Source organism: Podarcis muralis, chromosome 9 (genome assembly GCF_964188315.1).
Source record: "Podarcis muralis chromosome 9, rPodMur119.hap1.1, whole genome shotgun sequence".
NCBI classification, from domain to species: Eukaryota; Metazoa; Chordata; class Lepidosauria; order Squamata; family Lacertidae; genus Podarcis; species Podarcis muralis.
The window spans coordinates 60,706,349-60,732,689 of NC_135663.1; the positions used below are offsets into that span (position 1 = coordinate 60,706,349).

Here is a 26,341-nt window from a genome sequence, read left to right on the forward strand (position 1 = left end):
ACCAAGCCGTGCACACATACCTTTAGAAACTGAGTCCCAGCTAGCATCAACGTAAGTTAAGGATTCTTGCTCAATTCTTGAGAAAACTTCCTCTTGGGTGCAGTGACAAAACGACTGTCATTACACTAGAACCATGAAGGGAAAACCTAGCACCTATATGAATCCTTCCACCAACACCAAGAGTTTCATGTAGCCAAGGGGAAGAGTCCTAGCTATTATGTTTAGCGTAAGCTTTTTCTCCTGTGTTCAAACTTTTTCTACTCATTTAACACAATCACAGAAAGCTTCCTTAGAATGATTAATATGATCTAGATGGAAAAGCAGAAGACATCTCATTCCATCTAACCACTTCCACGATCTTTCCTTTAATAATTTGCAAAGAACAAGGGAAAATGTAATCTATCAGCCATTTTTACACAATTACCACCAGGGTAAAACAAAGCTGTAGATGAACTCGTCAAAATATAGACCATTAAAAAAAAATTACAAACACAAATGGCAGATTGCCAGGGTTCTGCTGGCCCTGGCAACTATTTAACAAAAACTTTGTTGAGCAGCAGCAACTTGTTAAAAAAAATAAATATATATCAAGGAAAAAACAAAAATCACATTTCCTTTGGCATCTGAAAGTGATTTACAGGACTGCAAGAAAAACCATACAATCACTGAATGCATAAATAGGTTGTGAAGAGATCAACAGTGTTCTGCATTGCACAGATACAAACTACAGTTTATTTTTCTGTGTCCTAGTAACTTGAATCTATAGGCAGCTTAAGACATACGTACTGCAGAAAATAATTCTGCATTAGTTAGGTTCTCATCTCTTCCATTTCTCTACTTCACATTAGATGCTTAACAGTTATGCAACATGGCTGATTAGCAAAAGTGGTGATGCAGCTTCTTCAATTAAAAAATGGACCGATTTAAACTTTCCTATCTACAGTACAGAAGAGTTGGGGGCAGGAATGGGAAAATAACCTTGCAGAATTCTACGTTGACACTGCAACTCTGCATTTTGCTGAAAAGCAATTCCTGATGCAGTTCTGTAATGATATTACAACTCGCAACAAAGGTATAAAAACTAATGATTTGGAGATTTTAGATCTCTCTGAATGAATAGAAAGTATGACTGTATGTACATTTGTTTTAGCAGGTACTTCTACTCACATTCAATATATTTACAGTAAAAAAAAACAACAATCCAAGGCTTTCAAGTGTCAACTGGGGGAAATGTGCACAAGAGGGACTTTTAGAGGTTTACAAGCAACCCCTACCTAAAACAATGTCCAAAGTAAAAACTAGGAAGCTTTTGCCCCCAAAGTGATTGCATCACAGCAAATACTAGAGAAAAGAGGTGGCATTCTCAGTGCTAACATAGAACCAATTCTTCTCGGCAAATTCATTCTATCCAGAATTTATTGAAAGAGGTTTGATTTCTGCATAAGAAACAAAAGAGCAGCTCCACTTGCTTGTGCTATGTCCAGATAGATATACCAAACCTTTTATACAATTGTGTAGAAATTACAATGGTTGAAACACTTTTACTGGTTATTCAAAATAGACCACTTGGAAGTGGGAAACTAGGCTACTTTAAATGGCACATACCCACAAATTCTGGAGGTTCTAGTGTGTTATTTTAGTTGCATGTGCAGTTGGGGGGAGGGGAGAGGGAGGTAAAGAAGAAATGGAAGATTGCTACTCCTTAAGAGGTGAAAACATTTCCGAGTAGGCTGTCATTTTGATCTATGAGCACATTTGGAAAGTCTTAGGAAAAAGTTACAAGAATGAATACTCAAGTACTTCAAACAGTGCTCTGTTCAGTTTACCCTACTTTTTTTTCTTTAAAAGTGTCTATGTAAAGTACAAGCATGCAAATATAAGGTCCACAGGCACGTAGGATCCATGTTAAAAAAAACATAGGTAAGGTAGCTGGGATGAGTGACATCAATGACTGATGATTATGGACACAATCAGATGTGTTCTGAATAAATTCTTAAAAGTCAAAATCCTGATGCAAATTCCTTCTAGTCTTGGGTCACACTGCTAAGACTAAAATAGGCATGTTGTCCCCCATTGTTTTAGCCAAGCTCAAGGAATTTACAATATTTAGTAAGAAAAAATTAAAGTATTTCCCCCTTTTTTTTAAATTTACACAGACGTTTAATTAGCTTTATTTACAGAGCAGGTTTTTTTTTCTTTCTTTTTTTCAGTCTCCAATAATGCCTAGATAGCATCAGGCAAGAATGCCAGTTTTCAAAGAGAATCTATATAGAAACCTAAAAATAAGAGATGGTGAGGCTCCTCAAGAAAGGGCAAGCTGGGCTACAGAAGCAGTTCTCTGCACATGGCTCAGTTACTCAGAAGTAGTTCTGTTGCTGTCTCTACATCCCATGATTTTGATGACAAGGCCACTATTACTGCATTCTGCAAAGACAAAAAGAAAAAGAGAAAAAGACTCAAGTCAGTGTGTGCACCTGTTCTTTATGTAAACCCAATTGCAGCACGAGCCTGAAGGAAACTTTACACGTCAGTTTGACCATGGCTAAATTAAAGCCAGTTACTTAACAGAAAATCAGGCGTTAAACGGATTTCCTTGAGCTTCAGAAGTAGTGAAAAAGCTGTTAGGTAAAGATAAAGGGACCCCTGACCATTAGGTCCAGTCGTGGCCGACTCTGGGGTTGCGGCGCTCATCTCGCTTTATTGGCCGAGGGAGCCGGCGTACAGCTTCCAGGTCATGTGGCTAGCACAACTAAGCTGCTTCCGGCGAACCAGAGCAGCGCACGGAAACGCTGTTTACCTTCCCGCCAGAGCAGTACCTATTTATCTACTTGCACTTTGACGTGCTTTCGAACTGCTAGGTTGGCAGGAGCAGGGACCGAGCAACAGGAACTCACCCCGTCGTGGGGATTCAAACTGCCGACCTTCTGATCGGCAAGTCCTAAGCTCTGTGGTTTAACCCACAGCGCCACCCGTGTCCGAAAAAGCTGTTAATCAAGGCATAATACAAAGATAATCTAAGAGAAGCTTCTACCCAAGTAAGCAAAGAGTTATCTTACACAAGGCATGCCTTGTAACCAAAGTTCTGTTGCTGCGTACAGAAGGATAGACATGCTGTGGTTTCACTTTTGTAAGAGTCACCAATACTCACCCTATCAAAGCCCATAGCACAAAGGTTTTCTATCTTTTTGGTGTATTCTGGACTAGAAACTGGTGCTCCAGCATACACGTGTGCCCAAAGTCGAGCTGTCTGTTTAAACATTTCTGGATTTTGTTTGTACTATAACAAAAAGAAAAAATTAAGTCGTACAACTGTCCAAACTCAAGAATTTTTGCATTCAAACTGATCTGTCTGGCTTACTTTGGCATCCAATCTGGGATATACATGCCTAATGGTCTGTGATGTTTTGTTGCTGAATAATTGCAATTGATGAATAAATACACCTTTAAGACTCCAAAGCACCACAGGTAGGCGAGAACACAGTGCAACTGCATTTCTACAATAAATTTATTGCTTACAGAAACTCTTATTCAGAGCAGAATTGGTTAGAATTAAAAGCAATGAAGGTGATTGCCAATGGTGCAACAGTGACAGGCTTCTTTCCTCTTCATACAGAGACCTTTTAAACAAGACAATATTCCTGCCAGCCACTTTTATATAGTTAGTGTGTGTCCATGTGTGTGCTTTGATTCTGTAAATTTGATTCAGTAACTCTTTGAACAACATGAAAACTTTTGTACACATCTATTGAAGAGCTATAACAACCAGCTGGCCTCACTCTGGTTGAAGGAACCAAAAATTGATGCCTATGATACAAGCACCATGTCCCCTTTTGTAGCCAGGCTGAGAGCTGGTAACTGGCCCAATGCCGGAAGTGAGCAAAAACAATTCTCAGTTAATTTAAAATATAAAACCAGACATGCACAGAGTATTTTCTTTTTATTTATCAAGGTAGGCAAAATGTTTGTTTTGCTGAGAGTTGTGACACTGCACATACTCCCAAGTATTAATAATAATAAATAAATAAATAAATAATAATAATAATCACAAAGGTTTATGCTATAATAGGTCCTATTTTAGGAACTGCACCAATTCTGCATTTTCTGAATTCTCAGAGAGCAAGTAAGTATTTCACTAGCCTGTGTCCTACAGATTTAATTAAAACTCAAAATTTGGGAGCTGTCAGTGTACTTTTGAAGAGAGAAAAGCATTACGAATAGAGAGAACCAGTTTTCCTAAGCATCATACCTGATTTGCCACTACTGCATCCTGGGGGTCATCAGGTTCCGCAGCTGCCAAGAGTGCTTGCAGTGATAACAACACTGTCCTAAGAGTCATTGCTGCAGCCCTAGAATAAATTAGAAATAATAAAATACACATTATTATCCACACACAAAAATCTGATTGCAATGCCTTTAGAATAATTTCAACTCTGTTATTTAAAATCATCTTCCCCTGCCGTGCATTAATTGTACCACTCAACCAGAGAAGAATGCCTGGGTTACTCATTTGCCACAGTTTGCATCAATCACACTAATTAATTGACATTAAGGCTAAAATTATGGCCAAGTTCTCACTGAGATGATAAACCTGTGTCTGAGCTGTACCACTTCAGCCTTTAGGTTGGGCGCTCATATGAGGGAATGTGCCCTTGTGTGTGCGTGAGAGACAGACAACACATTCCCCACATTAAAAAAAAAAACAACAACTTGGGTAGAATCCTCCCTGATACCTAATTTTCAACCACATGAGCCCCATATTCAGTCTGAAGTGATATATTTCAGGCACAGGTCTAATGCCCCAAGGAGAGCAAATCCTAAATTTACAGCTATTCTATCTGCCCACTAATGCTTCCAACCAAACTGTGTAAAAGCACTTTGGAGACCCTTAAAGCTATGATTTTCCCAGTAGTGATGTATGGAAGTGAGAGCTGGACCATAAATAAGGCTAATCGCTGAAGAATTGATGCATTTGAATTATGGTGCTGGAGGAGACTCTTGAGAGTCCCGTGGACTGCAAGAAGATCAAACTGATCCATTCTGAAGGAAATCAGCCCTGAGTGCTTACTGGAAGGACAGATCGTGAAGCTGAGGCTCCAATACTTTGGCCACCTCATGAGAAGAGAAGGCTCCCTGGAGAAGACCCTGATGTTGGGAAAGATGGAGGGCACAAGGAGAAGGGGACGACAGAGGACGAGATGGTTGGACAGTGTTCTCAAAGCTACCAGCATGAGTTTGACCAAACTGAGGGAGGCAGTAGAAGACAGGAGTGCCTGGCATGCTCTGGTCCATGGGGCCACGAAGAGTCGGACACGACTAAACAACAACAACAACGTCTCAACTAACAGAAGAGGGGAGGCAATTTTTACCAATTCCTCCCTGCGGTCCCCACTGTGCCCTGAGTGTTGACTCCAGAGAGTTGGGGGACCCTCCAGAACAGAGCTGAAGATCACATGGGGGATCTAGCCTCCAATTGCTGTTCTTAGTAAGAATCAGAAAAGTCTAAAAAGCAGTAAAAACTCTGCGATTACCTATGGCTAACACTGCTGTACAGAGCACTCCTAATCGGAAGAGTCATCCAGTTTTCTAAATTCCTAAGTGAAAACAGCTCAGTGGTGTAATGAAGGGGAGCAGTCACACATTTGCACCCCTTTCATGCTTCCCTCATTTACTTCCTTCTTTTTGCTAACCATAGTTTGCTAACCATCAAACAATGACAGACCAGAAACCATGGTTTGGATGTAAGCCATAGTGTGTCAATTCAGATGTCATAGCAAACTATGGTTAACAAAAACCAAGAGGTGCAGTAAAAAAAGATGTGGGGGGGGGGCATTCTAAACTGTCAAACCATAGTATAGCATTACTAAGTTTAAAGTAAAGCAATATAAATTAGGAAACAGTTAATGCACATTATACTTCTAATTCCTATGAAAAATATAAGTAGAGAATGAAAATGATCTTTCCATCCATTGTGTTCCATCCATCCAACAGCCCTGTGATCTTCAGATGAACAGTGGTATAGTCATTAAATCAATAATCCAGTCAATAACTTCACTCAACAAACAATAATTTACTACATTTGTAAATAGACGATTGTCTAATTATCCGGAGGATCTTCAAGAACTTAATGCACAACATTACCATTGATCTTTTAGGATATCCAAGCAAATAGCCCCAGTGACTGAGCTAATATTAGGATGCCATATTTTTGTGATAAACCGCACCTAGAACATAAAACAATTTTTTTTATTAAATTAGCTGCTAAGTATTCAAGACAACCTCTACATATTTTAATGGGCAAACCTCCAACTGTTTTCACAAATGGCAATATATGATGATAAATGTAAACCTGAGTTCCACCACAGCAGAATGCAGGTGGGGGCTCACATGACTGGATGATTTGCCACTTGAAAAAATATTCCTCCATAATATTGGTGATCAAGATTTCTGAGATAAAAACCAGCTAAATATGATAGTTTTGTACTTATTGAAATGCAGTGTTCCTTCTGGCACGGAGAGCATTTTCTTGGGTGAGCCCCTACAGCAATCTGATGTGATACCTCTTAGCAGAATAGTTTATAAAATGACCTTATAAAAAAGCAGACAGATGACAGAGAAATCCATCCCTTTGTTACCTGCCTGCGTGGAATTCCTGGTTATCTATGGCTACCAAGTAAGTTGATAAACACAAGGAATGAAGATGCATCCTTATAGCAATTTTCAAAAGGGTAACTGTGTTTGTCTGTTGTAGCAAAACCAAAGAGTCTTGTGACACCCTGAAGCTTAAAAAATATGTGTAATATTTCTATTATACTAAAACATATATATTAATAAACATTATATATACAATTCAACCTAGATCTAACCGTTACTGCCTTCACATTGGTTTTCAAGCAGAGAGCAATAGGGTGGGGGTGAACAAAGCTGTTCACATCAAGGTTATGTTGAAGGCAGTTTTGTTTTAAAAAGTTCCATCAGTGCTTTGCCAGCTGTGTAATATTTTGTGACCAGGGACTATTGACATAAAATGATGAGGGGTGAATGACTGTTGTTTCTGTGTCGATCCAGAAAGATCTGGGGGGTAACAGCACTGCATAACAAAACACCTACTGCACAGAAACATTCTAGAGAATTATTCACGAGAATTTATGCTCACTGTACCTTTGGGGGATTAAATGGATACGTTTCTGGAATTTTTATTTCTAGTTGATATCTTCCTCCTGCAAAAGCCAACACACAAATATTATACACTTTGCCAGCAGTATTTTACCAAAAGACTGAATAAGGGAATCAAATGGCATTTTAACTTTTGGTCTTAGAAAAGTAAGTTAACAGCTCATTTACTTTCAGACAGAAGCAATCCTAATAAAACGACTTGTAGCTTTTACATTCCTATGTGCAACAGGTCTTTTTCAACAGCGATTGTACCAAAACTCTTCCACATTTATTCCAACTCACTATTTTTTATTTAATTGATTTGCTTTATTAACCAAGCTGCTTTTCATTCAAACAAACCCCAAAGCAGCTTACGAACAATCAATAACAATGACATGATAGAACTTCACACTACAAACAATAAATAACAATAACATGCTTTTTAAACTCCTGGGGTGGGGAATTTTCCTCTTTATTCTTTGTGAAGCACAATCAGATACAGCTTTAGAGACGGTAATAAATCCTGTCAGTTCCCCTATTTTCTTGTTGATCAAGCACATGGCATGCGTCACTCATTTCAATGAAGTAGCAGCCCTTGTGAGACCATACGCCTAAACAGCAACATAGCAAAACTCAAACAACCCATGATTCCCATACACATTTTCTTATTCAAAATAACTGGCCTTTTGGAAAGAGAAGATACTAGAGATGGGCATGGTCTCTCAAATCTGCTTTGGATTAACCTGGAAAGAATTTAAGTTCTTCTGGGAAAGAAAGGTAGGGGGCAGATATTTTTTTCCTGAGAATCTGAGATTAAAAAAACAAACCCTCCACCTATACCTGGCTGCACTCCCTGTCCCCAGAAGCCCTCACTGCCAGCTACTCTCCCAGCACAACATCTCCCCTTCTCTGGCACGCAGAGTTGGTTGTAGCAGCAGCAGCAATGCACAGGGAGAAAAGTGAAAGGGGGGTGCAAACTGTAAGCACCCTTAGGAAAGCTGCAATTCCTATGGGCTCCAGGCATATGTGCCAGTTTTCCACACTCCAGAAAGAGAAGAGGAGGAGGGAGGGAGAAAGGGGAAGGGGAAGGGAAGAGACTATCCTCTCTAGCCTACCAGCATATAGTTGCTAACAGCAGTCAGAGACAGTGGCAATGCCTCTGGGATACCCAGACAGAGAGAGAGAAGCCAAGAAGTCTCCGACTCAGATTATGAAAGTGCCAGCAAAGAATTCAGGGACATTTAAAAGCTCACCTTGGGGGAATTTTGCCAGCCGTTCCAGTTGTTATGAATATTAACTAAAGTGTCTAGTGTGGCCATTTTGTAACATGGAATGGGAAAAAACAACAACACCAATATCGACTAAGACAGGCAAAGGCAAATTGTTAAGGCAAAAGGCAAACTTTTAAGTTGAAGGAAACTCCCTCCCCTCCTTAAAATGAGTCTTGGGATGCCTTCTGCTCAGTGATTTCACTAGCAGCTCTAGGAAGGAAAGTAGGAACACTGATAAAATTATTTGATGACACCCAATTCGTACCTGCACAAGTTATGCAAAATGAACGGAAAGTTAAGAAGTGTAAGGTCATGCATTTGGGAGCTGTTAACAAACATTTTTGCTATTGAATGAGAACTCATCAGACATTAAAAAAGATTGAGAAATCTTTGTCAGTGGCAAGAGGACCACGCGGCAAAGTAATGTAACTGCAAAAGCAGCAAACACGCATTTGCTTAAAAGGTAGTAAGCACAGTAGTTCAAGTGGAAGAAATGATGTACCCATGTTATACATCGCACTGACAAGAACACTGTGCCCAATTTTGGATTCCTATGTTTAAGTAGGGCAGATTCAAACTGAAAAGGCAGAACAAACTCTAGACTGAAGGAGCTGCATTTGTGGTGTAAAACAAGACTAGAAGACTGGATGGTGTCCTATAACTATACTAGAAGGTAAGAATTAAGAGAGATAAAAACTTATTAATACATGCAGTTTGGAAATCAAAGATTTTGAGTTAGCAGTGTAAGATTCCCAGAAGCCTCTCTAAAATAAACTTGGGAGTGGAGAATCTCAGTTTCAACACACAGTATACAAAAGGTCTCTCCTTCTGTGACATATTGGAATAAGCACTTTCCCACATAACTCGAGAGTCCTGGGATTTGTAATGTAAGCACTCTTCTTCTGGGAGAGATGGCAGCCACATTTGGATTCCATGATAAACTATGGTTTATTGTGACGTGCATAAACCACAGTGAACCTGAGCTTGCATGTTCTCCCTTTCATATGGCCAGAAGGATGATGTCGGAAGATTCTGCTCTTTATTTAGTAAGCCACACCACACATTCTCATTTTGGCCAAACCAAGGATCATGGCTTAACATTAACTAAACTCAGTTTCAAAAACTAGCCAACTTCAAAGCATGGGTGATGAAATTGGCTTTTTAAAACAATTGTATTACAAGAAATAATGAATGGCATCTCCCCCACCCCCAATGATGGCAGACATACATCTGCAGAACGGAGAAGCAAGCATTTTTGGGCAATTTCTCATATCCTTACAGCCCTCCAAACTGCTCTGGAGGGTCCACAGCACCCTGATGCAGATTTGGGGAGGGGTGGGATTTCTTCCCTCCTTGATTCACGGACAGATGCCTGTCATCAGCATCATGTGTCTAAGGTGGTACACATCATGTGTACTGCCTTAGACATATGCACATGTATCTTGCCTCTTTATATATCCATCCTATGCACAAATGTTCTTTAGCGATTCACTGCTTACTGAAAGCTCATCTCAGTGAAGGAGGAAACTTGTGCATTTGTTTTTAACAAGTAGAAGCACCCCTGAAAGGTAACAGTCTATACCAGTGGTAGTTAACCTTTTTATACCTACCGCCCACTAATGCATCTTTCTTGATGGTAAAATTTCCTTACCACCCACCAGTGCTCGATGGAAGGAGGATTCAGATTGTGCCGTAGAACCCCCTACCACCCTCCTAGAATCATGAAATGCCCACTAGTGGATGGTTATGGACCTGGTTGACAACCCCTGGTATACACTAACTCACAATACTAAATATTTGGTGGTCTCCATATTTTTCAAAAGTCACAGATTGTAATTATTTGTTTCATTCTTAACCTATCACATGCCACTTTATGTAGCTAACATAAGCAAGAGAGACAGGTCCCGAGAGTACACTTCAACTTTTTACATTGTCAATAGATACCCACCAAGTGCTTGGAATTAATTTACTACTCTCTGTCAAGAGAGACAAGAGAAGGGGGTGGGAGGAAGTGAGCTGAAAGACCTGTCAAGCAGCTGAATTTTAACTTAAGGCCTGAAAACCTGGTCCTTAAAAATGCTTGCACACTCTACTTCCTCTTACTGGGCATTATTCAGTGTCAAATGTTTATGAAAGCAGGTCACTGTATCATTAATATGGAACTCTTAGCCCCCACCCCAATGTTGCCCCGATTGCACTACTACTTCCAAGATGTCTTTACAATAAATTATGTTCAGCTAAAAATATTCATGCATTTCTATCAAATCAAACACACAGGTCATTACCAACTCCTGCAAAAGTGCAGCCCAAAGTTTTCTAAAATATACAAACTAGCTTGAACAGATATATGCTACAAACAAAGAAGCAATCTTTATTTATCTTATGTGACTGCATTAAAAAAAAAATGTAGTTCAATAACAGGCTTCAAGATGGGCCACAATACAATTTCTTATAAACTTTAGCTTCAAGTGATAAGACGTGTAAATGTACTATGGCTTATACAAAAAATATTACTTGCCTTCATATGGTGTGTCCGGAGGTCCTGCTATTTCTCCTCTTAGTTCTGTAAAATTTTCATCTACAAGATCTACTTTAATTTGATTTTTGCTTGTCTTAAAAATAAAAACAGAAAAATTACAATCAGATGCTAATATGTACTGTATTCTCTTTTTTCTTAATTTTATAGAGATTAAAAAAATCGGATAGCAGTTTTGCTGTAATACGCCAATGCATAGAGTTACACTGGAAGCCACATAACCCCAGTATTTAACAATTCCAAGATCATTTTTATGTAGTGGTTGAAGTATGTTTGGGATTAGACACATTAAGAGCATGGAGCAGGTCCAGCAACATTTTTTAATTAGACTAGGGCTCCAAATCTGCTCATAGTTAAACTGCTTAAATCTCACTCAAGTCAATGGGATTTAAGTAATCTAACTGGGCGCAGACATTTTGATATTTAAACTGCCAAGTGAGCACTTAGATTATATGCGTACTGCATATTTATTAAACCACAAAAATAGACATTAGAAACAATCCAATTAACAATGGGTGGCACATTCTTATTCTCCATGATCATTAGTTTTCAAACAATGTAAATACGTCCCAAAGCAGATTAAAAGCCTAATTCTAAGGCACAGTTCTAGAGTCTAGACCAGCCTTTCTTAACCTTGGGTCCCCATATGTTGTTGAACTGCAACTCCCATCATCCCTGACCACTGGTCCTGCTAGCTAGGGATGATAGGAACTGTAGTCCAACAGCATATGGGGATCCAAGGTTGAGAAAAGCAGGTCTAGAATGATGACGTTTAATTACAGAGTTAACCAAGAAATATAAATGTGGCAATGACAACTATTGAACTACCACTGGCTTTGAATACAGACTCTTGGCAAAAGCAGACAGTTCCTGTTCAGCCACATCCTTCCACACTCGTAAGAGCATCCATCTCTCTACTATTTTATATATCACTACCAGCAAAGGTGGACAGGAAGGTAGGGAACAGAAAGGAAGCAGGAAAGAAAGAGCCTATGGCAAACAGCATGCTAATAATCCGATGAGATTGAAATAAGATTAGTGTTTGAAACATCCATGTGCCTTAAATAAGTACAGAAAACAATGAGTATGAGCAAGTTACTTTTACAAAAGGATGCCAAGCGTTCTCAGGATTTAACAACTACATACTGCCACAATACCTTTGGGGATCAGTGTACTCCTCTGTAGACTTAAGGAGGTTTAGGAAGAAAATCTGCAAGCAGGATGGCAAAGTACAGTGGTGCTCCGCAAGACAAATGCCTCGCAAGACGGAAAACCCACTAGACGAAATGGTTTTCCGTTTTTGAGTTGCTTCACAAGACGATTTTCCCTATGGGCTTGCTTTGCAAGACGAAAACGTCTTGCGAGTCTTGCGAATTTTTTTCGCTCCCCTCCCCTTTTTCTAAGCCGCTAAGCCGCTAATAGCCTTTTAGCCGCTAAGCCTTTAATAGCCACTAAGCCGCTAAACCGCTAATAGCGCTAATCTGCTAATAGGGTTGCTTCGCAAGACGAAAAAACCGCTAGACGAAGAGACTCGCGGAACGGATTATTTTCGTCTTGCGAGGCACCATTGTATGTGTTGCTGATCAATTTGATATGTCAAATATCACCAATTAAGCCATGTATTATTGAGCCACAGCCAAATATTATCAGATGCTCCAAGTCTATTGTGTAGGAAATGGCAGCTTACCCCCCCCCCTCTCTCTCTCTCTCTATATATATATGTTTCCATCAGTGTGCATAGTACTTTACAGATACAAAAGTCCCTAACCAGATGACTTAGCATACTATCTATAATTTGACACAGGGAGACCACAGAGGAAGTAGAGGCAGGTGGTGCAACCAAGCAATTTTGACCCCAGCCTTAACAGTATTACTTTTGTACGAATTCCGCTCTGAAGAACACAAAATCTCTCTCCCCATGTTACTCTATGCCTTATTAATTGCTTCTACATTCCTGATACATTACAGAAAAACAAACAAACCCAAAACAGTTTGCCGACCCTGATAAAAAGAAAAGAAATATTCTGAGCAAACGCAGTTTCACATTCTAATAGGAATCAGAGAGTTTCATTCTGCTGCCCTGGTGCTAGACACGCTACGAACAAATACCATTTTGCTGTAGAACAGTTTAATATATGTGATAAGATGTATGAGAATCTGTAAACATGGATATGCCAATCCACCCCAGGTTAAAAAATCTTCCTAAACTGGGATAGAAAAGCTAGGAGCCAAATGGTTTCTGGGACCTGGGTTGGGTGTGTGTGCCGGCAACACTTTTTATTTATTATTTTGATAACCATGAACTAATATGCAATTCACATAAGTGACCACTGTATCACATTTTTAGCAAAAATTGTTAAGACATGCTTAATTTGGCATTTACAATAAAAATATTGGTACCATACTTCAGTTTTCAAAACACTCTACTCTTTACTGTTAAACTCCTTAACATATTGTCTATCCTTAACATACACTTCCAGGCTTCAAAGCACATAATTACAGTAATCCTTGAGTGTCACGCAAAAAATGGCGCCCAGACTTTTTGAGGTGCTTGCAAACGGAGAATCTTTAGGTGCAAAATGCGCCTGGCTAATTTCAAACCCAGGTCTGGATGGTCACCTGCTCCCCACCACCGGCTATGACAGCCTGGATTTTGACCTCAAGACTAGACTAGCTGCACCACCAGGCAGAGGTAAACAGGGGAAGAATGTGTATCATTTCAGGTTTTTTTTAAAAAGATATTTATTAGAGTTTAACAAATACAGAAAAAAGAAAAACAAACAATGAAAGGTAAAAAGAAAAGAAAAAATACAGTAATAAACAACAACAACAGTATATCAAAACATTAAAAAGAAAAAAAGAAAAACATTTAAAAAGCAAAAACATTTAAAAAAGAAAATAGAAAAAAGAACTAGTATTTTCATATCCTTATCTTTCATTTGCTTATTTCCTTGACTTCCTCACACCTCCCTTTTTTGTATTCTAGTTCAATTAGTTGTTTCAGCAAGTCTTTTCCCTCTTTCTCAAATTTAATTCCATAATTTGTCTTAACACAATTTGGCCTTAGTGTCAGTTATAGACACTAAGGCTTAAGTTACAGTAGAGTGTGTGGGCAGCGTGGCTTTGACAACATGCACCGAATGCACCAATATGGGCATCTAAACTGGCCTAAGAGATGTGTCACTACACAGACTGGCCCAGGAAAAGGTCCAGGGCACATAATGAAAACTAAGCTGATCATATACTGTTACGTGCATGGACGGGACACTTCTTGTAAGAACTCAAGTGTTCTGCAGCATGAGCAGAACAGGCCCACTTTCCACAGAGATGATTGCTCAAGTCATTTCATTATGGAGTCACTTGTTAGTAAGAGCAGGAGCGAGGACAGCTTGCCTCTATAGCCCCAGAGAACTCACAAGGCTTCTCTCGCCAACACCTGCAGACATCTCCAAATAGGAAGAGAGCAAGTCATCAGTTGAAGGGGTTGCTTTGCCTTATGGGATTGGTAAAAGGTAAAGGGACCCCTGACCATTAGTTCCAGTCGTGGCCGACTCTGGGGTTGTGGCACTCATCTTGCTTTATTGGCCGGGGAGCCGGTGTACAGCTTCCGGGTCATATGGCCAGCATGACTAAGCCGCTTCTGGCAAACCAGAGCAGCGCACGGAAACGCCGTTTACCTTTCCGCCGGAGTGGTACCTATTTATCTACTTACACTTTGACGTGCTTTCGAACTGCTAGGTGGGGAGGAGCAGGGAGTGAGCAACGGGAGCTCACCCCGTCGCGGGGATTTGAACCGCAACCTTCTGATCAGCAAGTCCTAGGCTCTGTGGTTTAACCCACAGCACCACCCGCATCCCTATGGGATTGGACTAAGATTTAAATGGTCACTCAGCCATTAAGTTTGTTAAGCAACCTTGGGCTGGCCACACACACTCAGCTTAAAGATAACTCACAGGGCTGTTGAGAATAAAACGGGAGTGCCTTGAAGGAAGGCATAATAAATAAAACCCATTGCTTCTTTAGGATGCCTAACGACAGCTATTTTTTTTAGTAATTAGCATTAAGTATCAAACATGCTGATGATTAATATCTTTGCTCGCATAATATTAAGGCTTCAATCAATTCTTTTAGCCAACCAACAGTCTTTTTAAAGTAGTTAAATGCCCAATTCTAGACAGTACATCTGGCGAGGCAGTTTTGAGAAGATAGATGTCCTTACCAGTAACAGTTGGGAGGTAAAAGTAGGAGACGGGAAATCCTGGTCAGGATTATGCAAGCACACGGTTGCCAAACAAAAACTCCCATCATCCCTGAGCACTGGCCAAGATGGATGGGGCTGATGGGAGTTATGGGTCCAGCAACATCTGGAGGGCCACAGGTTCCACACATCTGGGCTAGCAATTTCCAACATGGGTTGCTGACACCAGCAGTGGGTGCTAGCTGATGACCGCCTGCTTGCTTATAAGGTGCTTAGTGTCATCATTGCTACCTCCCAGTGCATATTATCTGGATCTCCCTTCCCCCGCTTGATCACCTCACAGTGATAGCAGCTGAACCAATGACCTATGCCAAGAAAGCCACCACCTCTCTTTCTCACTTTACTATCAAATCTTACTTGGGAGCAACTCTTCTTGACCCCAGTGAGAGTTATCTTGAATGGCACATTTTAAGTTGCCACAGTGGTTTTGGTGCGTGCTATGGCGCTGTGATCTTGGGCTTGCAGATCGGAAAGTCAGCGGTTCAAATCCCTGTGACGGAGTGAGCTCCCTTTGCTCTGTCCCAGCTCCTGCCAACCTAGCAGTTCGAAAGCACACCAGTGCAAGTAGATAAATAGGTACTGCTGTGGTGGGAAGGTAAACAGTATTTTCGTGCGCTCTGGCTTCCATCACGGTGTTCCGTGGAGCCAGAAGCAGTTTAGTCATACTGGCCACATGACCCGGAAAGCTGTCTGTGGACAAATGCCGGCTCCCTCGGCCTGAAATGGAGATGAGCGCCACAACCCCATAGTCACCTTTGACTGGACTTAACAGTCCAGGTGTTCTTTACCTTCCCCCCCCCCCCGCACTTCCTATACTGCCAAGAGAACATGAGACACTCCAAACCATGCAGGAGAAGCCTGTGCCATCATTCATCTATATGACACCATCAATCCAGGGTTCAACACTGGCAGGAACTGCAGCATGGACTCTTTTAATATTGTCTTGGACTTCTCAAATTCTCTGATGGCACAGGAAGGAGCAGTGGGTCTTATGCTGCCATGGTAATACAAGAACTTGCCCCAGTGATGTATGTTTTGTGAGAAAAAATTAACTGGGAAATTAGGGTAATCTGCAGTGAAACTTTTTCTGATGCCCTAAATTGAGATCTAATTTAACATGTTTATTTTACTTGAATTTAGTACGCAAAGCTAAAAACATTGAAACTACCAAGCTTGCCTAATAGTGTATTTTCAATTGGCATCCGTTCTTTGTTACTAATGAACTTAAGACCTGGGGGGGGGGGGGGGACTTAACACTGCACATCATTGACTAGGACTGAGTAAAGCATATAATTAGGCTGCAAATTAGCAAAAATCCACTGCTAGGATGAAGTTGTCTCCATTCCAAAAATCAGCTCTAAATTTATATCAAGTTTAAAACAAAACCAACTGTGATAAAGCCTCCCTATAAACAGAGACACACGAAAATGGCTTGGAGATAGTAAATTCAGTTTGCAATTCCTTTACAAAAGTGTATGAAGCCAAGACATATAGGTATGTTTTTCCCTGACATAACTAGACTTGATGAACCAGCTTTATTTATTGGGGACTCAAAAATTTAACTTGCCACGCTTCCATAATGACATTTAATGGGGACCACCCAGTCATTACAGAATTCACACACCTGGTGCCTGGATACATTCTGCTGTTTTTGCTTACCTTGCCCTCTAACATCACTCCTGCCCACTCACCTTAGCAAAGTTTCTGCTTAGGTAAGGAAACTGGTTTTTCAAAACATGTTAATCAAGTCTTACTTCTTTAAAGCAACTATACTAGTTCATGCATACCTTGTAAAACAATGACGGTGCAAACTATTTGCAGGACAAAAAGTTAATGGTTGAAGACTCTCTCCCTTCTAGTAGACTGTATTACAATTATACAATTCTCTAAGCTACAAAGATTTTTTTGATTCCAAAAGGTAACAGGTAAGCGTTTCTTAAACATATATTTCACCTCTGGAAAATACTGTCCTTGGAGAACTGGAGGAATGTACTATTCCTCTGAAAGACCCATCAAGGTTATAGTAGTGTATTCAATTCCCAATGAGATACTTTGAAGTCTAGAGATGAAATTCTCAAAGCGCTCCTATGCTTAAACGGGGCAGAGTTTTAAATATGCATATCCCTCAGTGAAGTCTTATTACCTGATCATACTTTCTAGAAAATGGTACTCAAACTGTAGCACCTACAATAAATAATACAACAGTTCTCTCTTAGCTTGGGACACCATTAATATTAGTTTGTTGTATATATAGATATAACGCAAAGTTTTGTTCACATTTCTAACATGCATTACAGCCATGACTGGAAATGGGATTTTAGCTGTGCTCATATTTAGACTCTATGTACTATATGCAGAGCATCTAAATAGAATTATTTCTGGTTGCACTCAGAAAATTAGCAAATCATCCAATGAAATGCTTTTGGACACACACCCATCCCAAAAAAATGCTTATACAGTGGTACCTCGGTTTACAAACTTAATCCATTCCGGAAGTCCATTCTTAAACCGAAACTATTCTTAAACCAAAGCGTGCTTTCCCTAATGAGGCCTCCCACCACCAGTGCCCTTCCGCCGTTCGGATTCTGTTCCTAGACCAAGGTAAAGTTCTCAAACCGGGACACTATTTCCGGTTTTGTGGAGTTCGTAAACCGAATCATTCTTAAACAGGACTGCAAGATGCATTTTTAACAATCCTTTTCCCTCCCAACAATTTCACTTCTAGGCATTTAACATAAAACACGAAAGGAAATTACCGGTACCGATCTAGGATTCCTTATCATGGGCAGAAACTACCCCCACCTCCACCACCGTTGGCAAGAGCCACAAGACCTCCCTCTAATAATGCAACTGCAAAAATAAGGAAAGGTGGAAGAAAAATATATGTCACTGTAAATGTGCTATAGTCAAGCTATTTTTAGACCTATGTATAAATGGATACCTCAATGTGAAGCAAATTCACAATATCAATGATTAATAATAGATTTTGCTGCTTCACTATTAAGATACATTTCATCTTTATCAGCATGAATTAAGCTACTAGTAACATTAATGATATTAGCATCAAAGGGAAAGACATTCATTTAATAGTTAACTTTAGGGTTGACTGAAAATGTCCAGTACTGTTTGCAAGTGTTCTTCATTGCAGAAAGCACTACAAATGAACATTTACAACAAAGCAAACATTTTACATTTTCTATTATGCACTTGCTGGAGGAAAAGTTAGTGACTCTCATTACCTCACAAAGACAGGTTACAAACTTGCTCTAAAAGGTTACGGTCTCCAAAGACTTAAGGTGCTATCTTTCAGAGAAGTAAATATATTTTTTTGTGGACAGACTATGGCAGACCCTCCTGACACCGTCAACTAATTATTAAATCACAAAATTTACTAGCTCAGATGTCCACATGGTGCCACAAATTTTCCTTCAAGTCTTTTGTATGCTAAATACTTCCAATTTTTAACCAATATACAGAATGTTGAAGTACTGTGTATCTGCTAACCATAGTTAAGCAGGTATATGGAGCTACAGAATCACAGAATTGTGGTGTTGGACGGGACCACGAGGATCATCTAGTTCAGTCCCCTGCAATGCAGGAATCTTTTGCTGTTCCAGCTAAGTTGCAATAGTTATTGCAATAGTTATGGACTGCAATTTTGAATCCACATATACACTGAAGGTGTTGGAACATAATTGTTCAGAGAAGCAGCATTCCAAAAGACTTAGAATAGCGAGAGACATCCCATAATTAGTTAGGAAGAACTTCCTGACAGTAAGAGCTGTTCGACAGTGGAATTTGCTGCCAAGGAGTGTGGTGGAGTCTCCTTCTTTGGAGGTCTTTAAGCAGAGGCTTGACAACCATATGTCAGGAGTGCTCTGATGGTGTTTCCTGCTTGGCAGGGGGTTGGACTTGATTGTGGAATAGACCTTGTGGTCTATTCCAACTCTATGATTCTATGATTCTAAACTAATGCAATTCTGGGCTGCATCAATAGGAGTATAGCATCTAGATCAAGGGAAGTAATAGTGCCACTGTATTCTGCTCTGGTCAGACCTCACCTGGAGTACTGTGTCCAGCTCTGGGCACCACAGGTCAAGAAGGACACTGACAAACTGGAACGTGTCCAGAGGAGGGCAACCAAAATGGTCAAAGGCCTGGAAACGATGCCTTATGAGGAACGGCTAAGGGAGCTGGGCATGTTTAGCCTGGAGAAGAGGAGGTTAAGGGGTGATATGATAGCCATGTTCAAATATATAAAAGGATGTCATATAGAGGAGGGAGAAAGGTTGTTTTCTGCTGCTCCAGAGAAGCGGACACGGAGCAATGGATCCAAACTACAAGAAAGAAGATTCCACCTAAACATTAGGAAGAACTTCCTGACAGTAAGAGCTGTTCGAGAGTGGAATTTGCTGCCAAGGAGTGTGGTGGAGTCTCCTTCTTTGGAGGTCTTTAAGCAGAGGCTTGACAACCATATGTCAGGAGTGCTCTGATGGTGTTTCCTGCTTGGCAGGGGGTTGGACTCGATGGCCCTTGTGGTCTCTTCCAACTCTATGATTCTATGATTCTAATAATGTCTGCCCATGTGCACAATGGGATTTCCAGTTTCTCTCCCCCCACTCCGCAATCTGTCCTCCCAAATTCTGTTTTAGGGTCCCCCAATTGTCCTGAGCAGATTTGGGGGGCACAGAGAAGGATTTCAGGGGAGGAGAAGCAGATGCCTGCTCAGACTACACTAAATCTCACCCATTATGTTGCATGTTTGGGGAGGAGGGGACGAGATGCTTAAGCTAAGAAACTCTTCTCCCGCAAGCTGTATATAACATCCTAAGCTGTCCACTGTATCCTTGGAACAAGCAAGGAGATTGCATTAAGTCCAGGAGCACACTGAGACGGTGGCCTTGGTTTGCGATAGGCTCCTTTCCTTCACCAGTTAAGCAATTATAAAGAACATTATTTAAGTCAACACCCACCTCCAGTGACTATTTTAAAAAGTCATTTTCTATGTTATTTATTTATGCTACCTTGTCTTCCACCTCCAATGAGATATTTATATATAGCAAGCCTATACCCTCCAGGCTTTTTACACATTAGCACAAGAACTGCATTGCTCTCAACATTACTATAAAATACTGCTGGCACGCAAGTCTCGGTGGCCAGGCCAATTGGCTTTCCAACTGAAAAGTCTAGGTGACAATGGGCTTTAGCAGATTCATAAAGTACATAAAAGGAGAAGAAAACAGAATTGCATTCCTTTTTGCCATCCAACATTTAAGGAAAAGGTGAAACCAAAAAGGCACTGTTTTTCACATCCTAAGGCATTTCCCAATCTTCCATAAATCTATGAATAACCTAACTGGCTCACTACCCCTAATTACCTAACAGAAAGTATAATAATTGCCAAGTAAGCAAATATAAAGCTTGCAGGTAGCGAAGAAACACAACTATTCAAAGCATTTCTTCCTGTAAAAAAGCAAAGCACTTAAAATCTAAGCCCTTTTGTTCTTTTTCCTTCCAGAGCTTGAAGCCAGCCTCTTCCCTGCCTTCACAACCTTTTGACAGATACACTGGCCAGCAAACTGAACACCAAGTCTGTCGTTTGTTTTGCTCCTCCACCCATTACAGGCCAGGTGTCTGCCTTTAAATAAAATTTTAAAACTAAGGGCAATGTGAACATTCATTACTTGCAACTTTCCCACCCTACTGGTAAAAGCAAACAAAAAGCAAACCAAAAACTGTTCCGGAAAGTTTGAGAGGGACCTGGCCCTGTGATACGGAAGGGGTCAACCAATCAGGACTCTTCAGGTCCAGTTTCTGCTGTAAACAGGAATAACTGATTTACCCTAGATAAAGTTGCAAAAAACCAGCAACAACCCAAACTGAAATTTTGTTTGTTTGTATGCCGTCAAAATGTCTTGAAATCCCTTTCTCCTTATCATCTCAGTTCACGTTCTAACTGCAAAGCTAACCCTAATATAGAGTGCCCTTATTTAAAAGTGCAATGCAAAACATCCTGATTTTACAAGGAGATCCCTACCTTCTTCACCTGCAACACAGAAAACATTCATATGCATTATCCTTCAAAGTGTAAGCAGCTATTTCCGGGCTGCCCAGTACCACCCCCCAAATGACTGAAGAAAGTTATCTAGTTCTGAAAGACCTTCTGAAAACGTATGTGTATTTTTGTTATTGTTATTATTTTAATTTATGAATTGCTTCTCATGAGGTATTCTAAAGCAATTCATAATGTTTTAAGATTCATGTAGCGTGCAGCTTATGGGGCAGACTGACAAAAACATGGTACTGCTTTATATAAAAGAAAGCGGGAGAGAAAAATTAAGTAAATAATTATTGTTCTATGTATTTAAAATGCTTATATACCGTTGATTACTTAAAAATATTAAAGTGATCTTCAAAACATAAAAATAACCATACAATGAATAAAAGCATAGACCAACACAATATTAGTACCTAACATCCAGTGAGCAAACAAGTATACTAGTATCCATGATCAGGAACAACTGGATGAACATGATCTTAACTTATGCCAAAAAAATAAAGCAGATTCTATAGGCTATATACTCCCATTGACCACAACATGACCTCAAAAAGTATAGCACTATCGGAAGAGTCTCCTTTTAATGATTTCAGTCACTAGGCAAGGGGTGTGTGAGAGATTTTTTTTAAAAAAATGAGCACGAGTCAGACCTCTCAGGTCCTTCATCAGGGACTTTCAAATATTGTCTCCACTTCCCTTCTACAGACAACTCCACAACACAACTGCTAGGAGGTTGAGAAACTGTCACCCAATGCGACTCCATGAAACCAGCTCTGTAGGTAGCACCGCTGAGGTACAGTGCCTCCTACACTGAATCCATGGAGTTCAACCAGGAGGATACCTTGGGCAACAGGTCTTAAAATGCTAAGAGTGATCCAGCAGAAGTCATGTCGTCCCCCCCTGCTTCTCTTGAAAAAGGTGATCCTTCAGGGCAATGAAGTCCTCCTTGGTCCCAAAACATGGTCTCAAACCAGATTAGAATGCGTCTAGATCAGGTGTGGGGAGCTTGTGCAGCTTCTATCATCCCTGGCCACAACGCCAAGCCATGGGTTCCTGTTACATTCGAACAGGACCAGAGAGTGCTACAAGAAATAGCCACACGCTTTCAATTTGGCCATAGGCTAAAGGTAAAGGTAAAGGTACCCCTGCCCGTACGGGCCAGTCTTGACAGACTCTAGGGTTGTGCGCTCATCTCACTCTATAGGCCGGGAGCCAGCGCTGTCCGCAGACACTTCCGGGTCACGTGGCCAGCGTGATGAAGCTACTTTGGTGAGCCAGAGCTGCACACGGAAACGCCGTTTACCTTCCCGCTAGTAAGCGGTCCCTATTTATCTACTTGCACCCGGGGGTGCTTTCGAACTGCTAGGTTGGCAGGCGCTGGGACCGAGCAGCGGGAGCGCACTCCGCAGCGGGGATTCGAACCGCCGACCATGCGATCGGCAAGTCCTAGGCACTGAGGTTTTACCCACAGCGCCACCCGCATCCCTTGGCCATAGGCTAAGCAACAGCAAAGTGATTAAGAAGCAGGAGCTTAAGCACCATCACCATGGACCACAGCAAAGCTATCTAGATGCTAGATAAATTCCTGCTATCCCTTGTCTCACCAATGCTAGATGCTTCCTAGCCATATTACAAACAGAAACTGTACCGACCAGCCTAATAAAGTTGCTGAAAGTAAAATTACTAGTTTAATTCCTAGAGCAGAGGTTTTAACGTTTTTTAATCGATAGCTCCCTTGACCAACTGCATTCTTTCTGCGACCCCTCTGGGGCTCAGGAGTCTAGTTATGTCACCCCTTGCCTGCAGAGCTGGCAGCCTCTCACCTTTTCAAACACCCTCCCTTGTGGAGTGTTCTCTCAGCCTCCTCTCCTCTCCCATCCCTTCTCCTTGGGAGTCCTCTGGGCTGCCACCCTTGGTCTCCGAGCTGCTCCCCCTGCCCCAAAGAGAGGCGCCTCCTCACACAACCCCACAGGGGCCTGGGAAGCACCCCCTGGCCAGCCCCAGAGGCCCCACTCACCTGGGAAGCTTGTAGCCAGAGCTGCTGCAACAAATAGTTATGCAAGCCTTTGTGGGGCAGAGACACAAGAGGGCATCAGAGGAGGGAGGAAAGGAAAGAGGGACAGAGGCCAGTGTTGCCCGTGGCACCCCTGACCATCATTCAAGGCACCCCAGGGTGCCATGGCACACTGGTTGAAAACCACAGTCCTAGAGAAATTCCCAAGAAGTACTAAGTAGGATCTTTATCCTGTTTTCAAAACACCTTAGTTCTTTTAAGCCCACAAAAATCTAGGTGTAGGAAGACTATGAACTGCCTCTAGAGTACTAGGAGCTGTTGCAATGAAACTTATCTGTTGCATTTGGACATCATGCTTATTTGCATCATCCTAATTAATGCAATGTCAAACATGGACACTAATTTGGGTATTGGAATCAGAAATAAGCAGGTGTGACCTGTTTTGAGCACTCTTTGTACAATAACTGCCACTATAGTATATCATTTCTCCACTCCCAGTAATATTTTGAATAGCCTTTATTGGTCCAATGTGAAGTCTATTATAAAAACCTTTAAAGCACTTCTATTTTATGTCTATTCACACCACTAATAAATTAAACAGAAGCTTCTCAACTACACTATTAGTTTTATTATTAATAATAATATTTATTAATTAAGTTTGTATGTCACCCTTCAACTGAAGATCCCAGGGCAGTTCACAACAAATACAAAATTAGAATATAAAATACATAAGGTAAAGGTAAAGGTACCCCTGCCCGTACGGGCCAGTCTTGACAGACTCTAGGGTTGTGCGCTCATCTCACTCTATAGGCCAGGAGCCAGCGCTGTCCGCAGACACTTCCGGGTCACGTGGCCAGCGTGACAAAGCTGCTCTGGCGAACCGGCACCAGAGCAGCACACGGAAACGTCGTTTACCTTCCCGCTATAAAGCGGTACCTATTTATCTACTTGCACTTAAGGGTGCTTTCGAACTGCTAGGTGGGCAGGAGCTGGGACCAAATGCCGGGAACTCACCCCGCCGCGGGGATTCGAACCGCCGACCAGGCGATCGGCAAGTCCTAGGCGCTGAGGTTTTACCCACAGCGCCACCCGCGAAAACAAACCAATAACCCCTCCTCCCACAAACACATTAAAAAAGCCATAGAATGTTAATCAGCCAAACCTGGTTAAAGAGAAATGTTTTTGTCTGGCACCAAATATATGTAATGCAGGTGTCAGGTGAGCCTCCCTGGGGAGAACATTCCACAAAAGAGGAGCCACTGTAGAAAAAGCCTTGATTCAACTAGTACCTGATTCAACAAGTGCTATACACATGCAACTAACAGTAAGTACACCAGTTAGGAAAGTCATATTCCAAATCTCCAAACTGTTTTGTGTAACACACACACAAACCCCATAGAGAATCAATACATGGAGTCTCTTAAGAAAAAAGAGAGAGAGAACACCCAATAAGCCCAGGTTCACACCTGGATGTGTTGCATACATGTTGCTGGATTGTGGTTACAACTGAAGCTTTTGGGCAAGTACAGTAGTACAAATGTTTAATTAAAACTAGTATAAACGTTTAACCAAATGACACACAGGATAGATTTTTAAAACAGCATGTTTCATAATATTTGACATGGCAATATATCAACACCCCTGTAGCTCTGTACTATAAAATAACAGTTGTAACTGTATTTTAAGGTAAGTAAAGATGTTTCAGTTTTAGACCCCTAAGTTGTAGCTGTTTCCAGAACATTACCCTGTTTTCCTCTACTGTACATAGTTCCATCCTTATCTCAGACATCCTTTTATAACCGTATATTCTTCTTTAACTGTGTAGACAAGCATGGGCTTATATTGTCAATTTTTTATTTAAAAAAACTGAATCAGTGGCTCTGTACCATCTGCAATTTATTTTTTATAAATATGGGTGTTTCCTTCATATCTTATGAAAAATAAAATAAATAGCTCTACTAAGTATCAACCCTTGTTGTTGGAATATTGTGAGCCCTTAGTGACACATAAACATGGGTTGCAATGAACAAAACGTATGATTTTAGCTACTGTGATAAGAGTACTGTACTTTTTTTAAAAAAGTGGCTTTCAAAGTGTGTTGCAGGGAACACTGGTTCTGCAAAAAGGTAATCAACTCAATTAAAAGATCAATGACATCAGGCAAACTTTTCTAAAAGCTCATCATTATTATATTTACCTGCAATCTGAAACTTGAGCATATTTTAGAATGGATGGGCAACCTGCTGCCCTTAGTCCACTTTCCATCCAGTACTTGGCCCAATTGTGTAAGAGTAACAATGACAGGAGGGGAAATAGGATAGCAGAAAGAGGGTTTCAAAAGGGGTGGTGCAAAGAGAGATAAAAGGGGTGGCCCTCCCACTTTTAATTCTTATCCCATCTACTATTAGCATGCTGCCAACAGACTAAAAGGGAATGCAGCCCTTGACATGAGGTTACAACCCCTGCTCTCAATTGATGTGGGTAACAATGAACCCTAGCTATATACTCCAGTCTAGAACACGCTCCAGAAAACTATAGTATGTATACATTCCATGGAAATGGCACAGGCAATCTGACATTCAACTAATTCCACTTTGTGCTAAAATTATTTAGGTGCTCTGGTGCACTGATTCAACAAGTAGGTATGAGGTATTTCCAGTGTTCAAAACTCCCATTGTTCTAGGTGCATTTTGCAACAGAATTTCATTAGTGCAAGCAGTTTCTGAGCTCTGGGAGCAGTACTGTGCCTAAGATTTCAGATTGAAACTGCAAAGTGGAAGGAAAGGAGGGCCTTTTTCTGCCTCCCCACTTCCAGCTACTCTCTGAAGACTGGAGACGAGACCCTCTTAAGAATATTAGGGGGGCGGGGCAGGGGAAGGACTAGACCATGTGAAAAATGAACATAATATTTTAGCTGCAGTTCATTCATTTTCAGGTTTGTATTCTTGCTATAAAAAAGTATGCCTATACATTCTGTTGCAGCGCCCATAACCTAGGTTTAAGGTGCTATGTAGCTCCTAACTTTCTAACACTGGGTTTTTCTGCCCCACCT

General features: G+C 40.9%; 1 protein-coding gene across 2 annotated transcripts in view; it reads right to left on the minus strand.

The window, feature by feature from the left end:
* Positions 1–335: 335 nt before the first annotated feature.
* UBE2K (ubiquitin conjugating enzyme E2 K) overlaps positions 336–26,341 on the minus strand; it is a 32,357-nt gene continuing 6,351 nt past the window's right edge. Inside the window, exons 2-7 of one of the 2 annotated variants that reach the window (XM_028743012.2) lie at positions 10,942–11,035; positions 7,159–7,217; positions 6,139–6,221; positions 4,247–4,346; positions 3,149–3,277; positions 336–2,424 (exon numbers count right to left, since the gene is read on the minus strand). In XM_028743012.2, the coding sequence (XP_028598845.1) occupies positions 2,350–2,424; positions 3,149–3,277; positions 4,247–4,346; positions 6,139–6,221; positions 7,159–7,217; positions 10,942–11,035 (540 nt within the window). In that variant the 3' untranslated portion in view covers positions 336–2,349. The remainder of the gene's footprint in view (positions 2,425–3,148; positions 3,278–4,246; positions 4,347–6,138; positions 6,222–7,158; positions 7,218–10,941; positions 11,036–26,341) is intronic. The other variant, XM_028743013.2, reaches the window with a different exon arrangement.